Raw genomic sequence first — 10,041 nt, 5'->3', positions numbered from 1 at the left:
CCTCGGGGGGGGGGGGGGCGTCCGCGGCGGAGGCAGGAGGCGGCGAAGCCTCCGCGGGGGGGGGGGGGGGGCGCTTCCGCGGCGGAGCCTCCGGGGGGGGGGGGGGGCGGCGGGGCTTCCGCGGCGGAGGCAGGAGGCGGCGGAGCCTCCACGGGGAAGAGCCCGATCTGAGCCAGAAGGAGGGAGGAGGCGGCGGATCGGGGGTGGGGGGCGGGCGGCGCTGGCGGCGGACCGGGGGTGGGGGCGGGCGGCGCCGGCGGCGGGAGGGCAGTACCTGGGCGGCGCGGACGGAGGAGGGAGGAGACCGAGCTGCGGCGTGACTTTTGTGGCGGCCAAATCGAGCGCCACAGGCGTGGCGCTTTTTGGTGTGGCGAGCGAGTTGTGGCGCGCTGGAGATTGCATGACGCGCTAAGGTTAGTATAGAATCCAAACACACGTCTAACTTTGCGTGGCGCGTCTAAAGTTAGGCAGTGGCGGCTTAGGTAGAGCTCCAAACAGGCCCTTTGTTTCCCCGGGCCGCCGAAGGAAGTCGCCGACAGAGCCCACTACCCTGCTGCTCGGCGGGCAGCCCATCTCCCGAGTCCCGAGCCCAGGGGGTCCTCTGCCTTGTATGGTTGTATCCTTTTCTTCCGCCCGCTCCCCGTTTCCCACGAGGCCACGACCCACGTGCTCCGGTCGCCGCCGAGCACGAAGAAACAGCCGCGTCGCAGCGACCAACCAACCAACGACTTCCCCCTCCTCCTCTGACCGCCTCCGCTCGGAACAGGAAGAATCAGCGACTCCATTCCGCACAATCCGCGCCGCGAGTTCCGAGCAAGCCCGCTCTCTCTCACACAACGGTGCCGTAGGCGCGAGCCAGCCCCGCGGGCGGCAGAGTCGATGGCGGCGGCTCAGATCTGGGGATCCGCCGCGCCGGCGACGGCGAGGCGGTGGCTGGTCCCGCCCAGCGCCCGGATCCTCCGCTTCGCGCCGCTGGCCCCGTCTGCCGTCCCGGCGTCGCTTCGGCGGCGAGCGTTCGATGGCCTTGCCGCTGGTGCCGCGTACAAGGTGAGCTTCCTGCTTCCGACCTGGATCTAGAATTTAGAGATGTTCGTGCTTCGGTGCTTCTGTTGCGTCGCTAGAATGAGGACCGATGGTTTAGGAAAATTTTCTACTACTACTCCAGAATGGTATAAAGAGTAGGAAGATTAGTGCCAGATAAGTACTGGGGGTGAGTTTCGAAAAAGAATCACAAATTTGAACTTCCTGTCAATATTTTTCATTTAACGCTCCCTGGCAAACAAATAAATGTTGAATTCATGCATTGTACACCATTTTCATTACCAGTGCATTTTGTATGTGTTTGTCTGGGTCCAACATGGCCACTCATCATTGCCACAATTCTGCACTATTACTCCCATTGTGGTTGTCGCCAATGCTGCTGTATAAGTTATGAAGCCACATGCCATGAAGCATCACAGAATTCAAGTTTGTCACTGTGAAAGTTCCCAGTGGATGACTTTTTTTGCCTTTTGCAGGAGCGCTCGCGCAACCTTGATTTGTCCTGATTTTCCATGTCAAGTGGTTTGGTTTTGTGTCCAATTTTTTTGTGTAGATCTGCTCATAACAAAGAGGAACCTTTCAACTTGTTGTGGATACTAAGGAAAAAACTATCAACTCAAATGAGTCTATAGATTCAACTTGTCGAATTGTCAGAACTTTGGTTCGCTGCCCCAATATGATAAGCCAGACTGCTATAAGAATTGGTTTGTGGGGGGGGGGGGGGGGGGGCTTTGGCGTTCTTGCCTCTATTTCGAAGTGAAATGGTGATTTTGCCCCTACTTTTTGGACTGTGCGAATTTAACCCTGCTTTTTGAAAACGAAGGAAGTGTTTGCCCCTATTCCGTGAAAGCCAGTTAACGGTGTTAAAATTGGTATAGAAAGACCAATTTGCCCTTGTGGATTTGCCCCTACTATTATGTGAACTTTGTGATTTTACCCTTGTTTTGAATAGAAGAACTGGACAACATTTTGACAGGTCTAAAAAGAATTTTCTCAAGCAAATTCAAACCAATTTTTTATAGCTTTCAAACATGACCAAAATTTGATAAATTTTTCAAAGTTTCCGTTTGCTTCTTGGTCTTCCCCTCTTCTCTCTTCTGTTCCTGCGTCTGCAGAAGCGAGGAGCTGTGCGTGCTCGGGCGGAGCAGAGCACACGGCGCCAGGCGCTCAGCCAGCTGCAGCTCGGCACGTGGCCCAGCAGCGTCCAGCGCTGGTCCTCTGCGAGGCGGCGCTGCGCTCGGGCGGCGGCCAGCAGCTGTGTGCCCACGCCGGAGAGGCCGCGCGCTTCCGCCTGCGCGCTCCCGCCCGCGCCGGGTGGCCGCGCTCGCCCGCCTGCGCGCCCCCGTCTGCGCGGGTGGCTGCGCTCGCCCGCCTGCACGCTTCCGCCTGGTGCCGCCGCCGCCTACACTATGGTTGGATGGGGAGGGTCCGGGATGTGAGAAAGGAGAGAGCTTTTGGATTGCTCTGAATGTTTCTTCAATTTGTTTCTATTTTTTTAGTGGGCATCCAACTAACAGAGTTAAAACCAGGGGTAAACGGTGGCTTCGTTTTCAAAAAGCGGGGGTAAAATCGCACAGCTGAAAAAATGAGGGCAAAATCACCATTTGAGTTCGAAACAGGGGCAAGAATGCCAAAATCCCTAAGAATTATTGCTTTATGAAGTACTGTCCTTGGTTTCAATGATCTATCAGTCAGCAATGTTTCTGTGTTTAGTTAATGAATCTTTTCTGTGTTGTTAGTTCAAAGCTAGTTGTATTCATGTGCAGTTTTTTTCTGGTCTTCTTTTAATCTGAATTTTGAATTAAAGTATTGTTTTCACAATATTAAGTTGTTGTGTAACTACATGATTGCTTGTGGTTCAATTTGCGTTAGTAACCCTTGATTAGACAGGTGCATGTGTTTTGTCTGAATCCTATAGAGGCTAATCAATCTATTCAGTTTATCTGTGCTGCAGTAGGAGTGTTTAAAACTGTCACTTGTCACGTTTATATGCTATTAATCGATTCCAAATCTGGAACTAGATTCCAAAGTCTAAAACTACAAATATGTTTATTTGATAGACTAAGTTGAAGGACCAGAGTTTCATAATGGCCTTTACTATCTCTTTTCTCTGTTTTTTTTAAATGAATATATGCCTTAAGTGCTGTAGAACTTGGAGTGTATTTCCTGGTGTGTATTACATTACTGAAGTTCTAAATCTGACTGAGGTTTTCAACTGTTGTTCTCATCAGTAGCCTTGATACCTATCAAAGCCTTTATGCTTTTGCCTTAAATTAATGTTGCAAATATATTGTTAGATCATGCTATTGGATGCTGCTTCCATCCAAATATTCCTTGGCAAAACGTCGCTGGAGCTTAATTGTCAGATTAATTTGAATAATTTTTTGGGTTCAAGATAGGCGCTTAGTGAAGCTAGCATTGATTTATACATGTTCAAAGCTAAAGCAAATATTAGATCTCATACCCTATGTGCTGTACCTTCCATGCAAATAGTTTAGTGTTCTTCCTTTATGGAGAATGCATTTTTTTTCTAGCAAAAAAAATATTTTCTATCAAGAAAGTTCTGGCATATTTTTATCTACTCTTGTTTATGTCCTTCCATGTATGCTCCTAATCTTTTTGGTTAAATTTCATTTGATGGCATTGCTGTATCACCCTGCAGCCATTGACTACAATGTGCACGAAGGCAGACTATAGCACCCCTGTTGATTCTATTACTGCTACAGAGCTAGCCATTGAAGAGCCAGCCATTGTGTCACCTGCTAATGAAGAGATAAATACAGCGCAGGAGGTTGCTTCTCAGCACAAGTGTGCAAAAATACACGACTTTTGCCTAGGGATCCCTTTTGGTATGATTTCAGATTTGTTCTAGCAAACTTTAGTGTGAATACCTTTAAGCCAAAGTTAGTTAAGTCTTATTGATATGGTTTGTTTCTTTTACTTGTGTATGATGTCTTTTATTTCTTCTATTTTTCCATGCTGCTGAATAAATCTTTAAGTAGAGGTTGTAGGGAAGTTCTGGATATTTTATCATTGGATCTAATTGGGGAAGATTTATATATCTCAAACCTTTTTGTGAGCTTGTTAATTTCTTTAATATTATGCTACCCTTCTTTGTTCGATATTATCTCTTCAAAAAGTTTATTAGTACTAACAACATGCACCTTTCCTCTTTCAGGTGGATTTCTGTTTTCTATGGGCCTTATTGGATTTCTATTTTGGAGGACTCCTGCGAGTCTTACTTTTGGTGTCGCACCTGGCCTTGCTGTATTAGCCCTTGGCGTGCTTAGCCTTAAGGTTTGGAGGAGTGGAAAATCCAGCTTGCCATTCATACTGGCGCAAGCAGGTAGTTTGCTTTCCCCAATATAGCATCTTATCAGATTTCATTGAATCAGAGTGAAGAATTCCTGTGCAAGTTGACTATCTGATAGGTCTTCATAGATGTATTTCTAAGCAGGCAATGTCATGACTTACCTAAAAATCTTGGTCCTGCTGATAATCTGCTACCATAAGCCGAACTGAAGCTGCATGTGGAAAATTATGAGATTTAATCTGTGATGCTCATCATTTGCAGGTGTTGCTGCAGCGGTAGCATGGAAACACTGTCAGGCATACACCACAGTAAGTCAAACTGTAATTTAGTTATCAAGTACCATTGATTCACTTTCTGATCTATTTCCCTTTTATGATAGACGAAGAAGCTGCTTCCCTGGGGCTTCTATGCTGCACTCAGGTACTACTAACCCCAATTCTCTGCCTGTCTTGTTTCAAAGTCGCGTTTCATACCTCTACTACCCTTCTGAAAACCTGCTGTTTTCACCAGTGTTGCGATGATCTGCTTCTACTCCTACGTTCTCCTTGCTGGAGGGAATCCGCCTCCAAAGAAGGCAAAAGCTGCTGCTTGATTCAGTCTTGAAGACCTTTCGCGGAAGCTTCTCATAATTGTACTAATGTTGATGATAGGGTTATGGTTTTTTTTTTTATGTTGGTGAATACTGAACACAAAGTTTCGTTGTAGCATCTGTACTAAGTGAAAGTCCGAGTGTAGATAAAATTTCCCCTGATATTACATGACTGATGTTTTATTTATACACCAATAACATCACTCTTTTATCTCCAATCAAGCAAAAAAACTGTACTTTTGTAGAAGCAGCTCCATAAATCCCTATTTTTATTGTTTCAGATAACCTTAAATGCTTTTTCCTTGCCAGTTTACCCCCTGAATCAGTAAGCGTAGTCTCTGCACTCTCTCATGGGCATGGCAATGGGCAACTAACTTTTGTTTCTTCTAATAAGAAAGGTCATGTTTTAATTTCTTTATTCTGAAAGAAGGCAATGGCTCTTCCAATTCCTTAAGAAAGAAGGGATGAGAGCAACAGCGCTGATCCGAATGATCCAGTGGACAGTGTGCATAGCGGCATTGCTTGCCAACCGAGCTACCACGCGTAATCATTTTTTCGTCTAAATTTTGTGTGCAACGATGAACGGCGTCACGTCACTACCATGTATTAGGGCAGCTTCAGTGTATGAAAAAATCGAATCGTGGAGGTGAAAAATCGAACAGAGCACGTAGTGAATGTCGAACCGTAAATCGCATTCCGCAGACGCGTCGAACCGAAGTGAATAAAGTATGTGCTGCTGCGCGGCGAGAACGTCCACGAGACAGCAGCTAAGGTCCGGTCCAGAGCCACATAAAGAGTTGACACGTAGAGATATAGATATTTGTTAATTGGTTTTCTCCCTACCCTATTTGTGGGTCCTACACGCTGTAGCTTACACTCTGAGCACCGAACTTTCTGACACGCTTTTCATTTGGGAGAGCAAAATCGATTTTACGCTAGAGCTGCTCTTAGGGTGTGTTTGGATCAGCCGTGGATTTCTGAAAATCTGATTTCTGGAATTAGCTGTGGGAAAGCTGTCGTGAGCTGACAGCTGTGGGAAAGCTGAAAGATGTTTGGCTGAAACAGCTGTCAACTGTGGGATTCTATGAGAAATGTCAGTTTTGCCCCTCAGACTGTATACGACTATTTATATGCTGATTAATTGTAAGGATATGTAGATGATCGTTTTGAAAAGGAAATTATTATAAAATATTTCAAAATGTAAATATATGGTTAGAGCTAATGTTTGAAAGCCCCAAAATTTAGGAGTTATTACCCAAAAGAAAAAAAAATCAAGAGCTCTCCCGGAGGCAACCCTATAACATAACTTTGTTTGTATGATACAAATAAGATATAGCAATCCTGTAATCTGCAATAATACTTTTCACGATAAACTACTCTGTAGTTTTCACATGCAAACTCTCAATATGAGAAAATATAAAAATATTCGAAATTAGACAGGTGAGCTGATGACTGGAAATACATTCACTGATGAATAACAAAACGACAAATTCCTACATTGCAATTGGCATATAATAGTTATCTGTCACTCCAGCAGAGGAGCATGACGACGCATCCAGCAGAGGAGCAAAGGTTGGGGGCGGGGGCGGCGGCCGGCGGGCGCCGCGGCGGGGGGCGCGTCGGGGGGGGGGTGGGGGGGGCGGCGTGTGGGGGGCCGCGGCGGGGCCAGCGAGGGCGCGTCGGGGGGGGGGCGGCGGGAGGTCGGAGTAGGCGCCACCGCCCGCGCTCGCCCATGCGCTCGCCCGCGTTAGTGGGGACGAAAGGGAGCGGAGAAAATAGAAAAGCGAACCGGTACGCTCGTTAACGAGTGGCAGGCGGGTAAATAGCAGCCGGAATCGGCTGAAATCTGGGGGTTTGGCCGATTTTTCCTTGCACTACGCGAATCGGCTGATTCCTGCGAATTGCTTTGTCCGTTTCCGCCCTTTGGTTGCGATCACCGATTCCTCAACGCGAATCTGGATGACGAAGCCAAACCAAACGGACCCTTAGTTATAACTATTGTTGTGTGCGTTTTCCAGTGGACACATGGCGGACTTCCGCGGCGTCCCGGGGTTGTCTTTCTTGTTACCAAGCTTTTCAGGGAGGATGGACAGTTAAAGAGTTACTGAGTATGATCCTATGCATTCACATACTAGGAAACTCACCAAATTTGATTGCGGATTATACATATCAGTCTGTTTAGATGAGCTAAAATTAAGTGCTAAACTTCAGTATCTATTAGCGCTCATATTTTTGCTAAAGTTTTTAACTCTTGGCTAAAGTTTAGCCTCTTATTTGGATACACTAATACTATAGTTTAGCACTTTTGAGCATTAACACTTGGATTCAAACAATGCTATGGAGCGGAAAGTACACCAGATAAATTGATGCATACACGGAATGTCTAACAGATAGCACAAACAAACTGTTATATGGGAGAATACCTCCCATCAACATCCCTAATTACCCTTGGCAAGAATACAGATCAACTAATTGGTAAGCTGAAGTTTAAAGTGCTACAGGTAAATTATCATATCTACTCTATCCGTTTCAAATTATTAACCATTTTGATTTTTTAGATTTATAGGCTTTACTATGCATCTAGACATAGCAAAAACTATATATCTATAAAAATCAAAATAGGTAATAATTTAGGACGGAAAGAGTAGTACGTACACATATATGTGTACATAACAATATGTATAGATAAGTATAATGGAATCGATGTAGAAAAGATGTGAGTGATCATGTGTTGAAATCAGATATGATAGCACTAATCTGCCTATTGCTACGCCTTCCAAACATGAGTTATTCATATGACTGAGGATACACAGATCAGCAGATGTCTCGCCATTGGCGAGCGAGGGTGGCAGCACCCAAGCGAGGACGTGGCGCCAGCTGTTCGGCGTGGCCCGCACTGGCCTGGCGACCGTACACGGCACACGGCTATGGCCTCCCTTCCACCGACTCGTGGCCTACTCCGATTGCCAGCAGCTCCGGCAGTGTCTCGGATTCCATGCGCAACTCGGATCGATTTCCAAGTCCGAACTCGATCACCAGCAGGGGTTCCCTCCATATAACACCCCCCGAGCCTCCCCGGTTGATCTATGTGATTGTAGTCAGGTCCGTGACATCCAGTTCGCAAGCGCAATTGCAGAGTGCTGACAGACAGTACACGACAAAACCTCGCCGTCACCATGTCCGCCGCCGCCGCCGAAGTTGAGACTGTTGCCGCCTCCATGACTGACACTGTCGCCACCCGGCTCGCGGCCATCTGCGACATGATCCATGCGCACCGCGCCTCCGGGACGCCGATCAGCGCCAGGCGAGCCGCCGCCATCTCCGCGATGATCGACGACGTCGCCGCCACCGCCGCCGAGGGGAGGCCGAGGGCGTTCAGGCGGAAGCGTCGGATGGCCAGCGCCCGCGGGTACAAGCAGGAGGGCCGCAGGCTCGGCCAGCAGGGCGGGCGCGGCGCCGTCATCGTCAGGGCGAGCCACCGCGCCACGGGCCGCGCCGTCGCCGTCAAGTCCCTCCACCGCAGGAGCGGCGGGAGCTACGTCGGCGACGTCCTGCGCAAGGCCTGCTTCGCGGCGGCCGGCGGGGGTCACCCCTCGCTCGTCACGTTCCGCACCGTCGCGCGCAAGCCCGGCACCACGGACTACTCCATCGTCATGGACTACGTCGGGCCGAGCCTCAGGGCAGTCATGGGTGACCGCGGCGGCCGGCCGTTCCCGGAGGCCGAGGTGCGCCGCATCATGCGGCAGCTGCTGGCCGGCGCCGAGGCCATGCACGGGCGTGGGATCGTCCACCGGGACATCAGGCCCGACAACATCCTCGTCGGCGACGGCGGCGCCGTCAAGATCTGCAACTATGGGCGCCGAGAAGGACCCGCCGTGCTACGACCCGGCCGGGACGTGCGCTTACGTCGCGCCGGAGGTGCTGGTGAAGAGCGCCGACCACGGCGCGCTCGTGGACGCGTGGTCGCTCGGCTGCGTGATGGCGGAGCTCCTCACCGGGAAGCCGCCGTTCGTGGGGGAGGACGAGGCGCACCAGCTCTTCAAGATCTTCGACGTGCTCGGCGTGCCGTGCAGGAGTGCGTGGCAGGCACTGAAGCCCCAGGTCCACGACGGCAAGGCGCAGCTGTGGCGAGCGCGGCAGCAGCGGCGAGTGGGGCGCCGTAACCGGCGGCGCGAGCTGGTCCCGGAGGAGACGCTGTCAGGCGAAGGTTTTCAGGTCCTGAAAGGGCTCTTGTCGTGCGATCCCGAGAAGTGACTGACGACGGCCACCGCGCTCCAGTGTCCGTGGTTCACCGAGGGCGTCGACGACGCTCCTGTTTCGGGGAGGATGGTCACGGTTTCCAAGATCGGCGCCATGGCCAGCAAGTCGTTGTCACTGGCCATGTCTTCCATTGGATGTGCGCTAGGTTTACTCAGGCCCAAGGCATTGCGGGTGTGATTTTCATGTGTTGTCGACGAGTAGTTTCTTCTAGTGATCTGTGACTCTCTCTTTTTGTTACCAACAGTAACACTAGTTTAATGCCTGTTCGTTGTAAGAGGGAGCAAAGAAAACCTTGAGCAGATAATAAAATTTATTGGATGAGGCTAATGCGAAGTAATACCACATCCTTAACCCATCAGAGCGGCACCTGATTAACGGCTAAAAGATAAGTACTATTAAGTCCACACACAAAGCATGCACAAGGATCATCAGTAACAGCCTCACTGATGAGGCTATTTCTGATGACAAGTAATTAACCTGGTATTAACAAAGAAAAAAACGATAACAAGTTTTTTTCCTCCACTGGAAAATTCACCTAGCTATCTAACTCGTGCTAATAATAACCATTCCGGTTATGCATTCTGGTACATCCAAACTAGTTTTTCTGGTTCTGTGATCCACCCGTTTCTGTTGACCTGTACAGGCAGTCCTATCCTCTGGATTGCTCTTGCTCCAATAACAAAGGCCAAAATTCTTTTGAATAATTCTGAATGCACAAATTTCATGACGACAAGTGAAAAATGGGGGATGTAAGTAACAACATTCAGTTGTTCAATCATGCGGGCAACACCATGTCCATGGTAGGAGAACATGGTTGGATTGTTCGTGACCACAGCAA

The 10,041-nt window shown here is 49.1% G+C and overlaps 2 protein-coding genes across 2 annotated transcripts; both read left to right on the top strand.

Moving 5' to 3' along the window:
• The first annotated feature begins 622 nt into the window (after positions 1 to 622).
• On the top strand, positions 623 to 5,190 carry LOC112890816 (protein FATTY ACID EXPORT 1, chloroplastic-like). The gene is made up of 6 exons (XM_025957676.1): positions 623 to 1,047; positions 3,704 to 3,890; positions 4,220 to 4,387; positions 4,616 to 4,662; positions 4,734 to 4,774; positions 4,865 to 5,190. The coding sequence occupies exons 1-6, from the start codon at positions 880 to 882 to the stop codon at positions 4,944 to 4,946; spliced, it is 693 nt and encodes a 230-aa protein (XP_025813461.1). The 5' UTR covers positions 623 to 879; the 3' UTR covers positions 4,947 to 5,190.
• A 2,929-nt stretch (positions 5,191 to 8,119) lies between these two features.
• Positions 8,120 to 9,197, top strand: LOC112890483 (putative cyclin-dependent kinase F-2). Its single transcript, XM_025957367.1, has 2 exons — positions 8,120 to 8,699; positions 8,746 to 9,197. Exons 1-2 carry the CDS (start codon positions 8,120 to 8,122, stop codon positions 9,195 to 9,197), a joined length of 1,032 nt encoding a protein of 343 aa, XP_025813152.1.
• Positions 9,198 to 10,041: the final 844 nt, after the last annotated feature.

The sequence above is a fragment of the Panicum hallii genome, chromosome 4 (assembly GCF_002211085.1).
Source record: "Panicum hallii strain FIL2 chromosome 4, PHallii_v3.1, whole genome shotgun sequence".
NCBI lineage: Eukaryota > Viridiplantae > Streptophyta > Magnoliopsida > Poales > Poaceae > Panicum > Panicum hallii.
This window is presented reverse-complemented; position numbering and strand designations above follow the sequence as displayed.

Excerpts from the sequence above, each read along its gene's own strand:
- LOC112890483 (XM_025957367.1), top strand. The coding sequence starts at position 8,120 with ATGTCCGCCGCCGCCGCCGAAGTTGAGACTGTTGCCGCCTCCATGACT. Across the intron at positions 8,700-8,745 it reads CATGCGGCAGCTGCTGGCCG|GCCCGACAACATCCTCGTCG; the intron begins GCGCCGAGGCCA and ends CCGGGACATCAG.
- LOC112890816 (XM_025957676.1), top strand. The coding sequence starts at position 880 with ATGGCGGCGGCTCAGATCTGGGGATCCGCCGCGCCGGCGACGGCGAGG. Across the intron at positions 3,891-4,219 it reads TTGCCTAGGGATCCCTTTTG|GTGGATTTCTGTTTTCTATG; the intron begins GTATGATTTCAG and ends TTCCTCTTTCAG. Across the intron at positions 4,663-4,733 it reads ACTGTCAGGCATACACCACA|ACGAAGAAGCTGCTTCCCTG; the intron begins GTAAGTCAAACT and ends CTTTTATGATAG.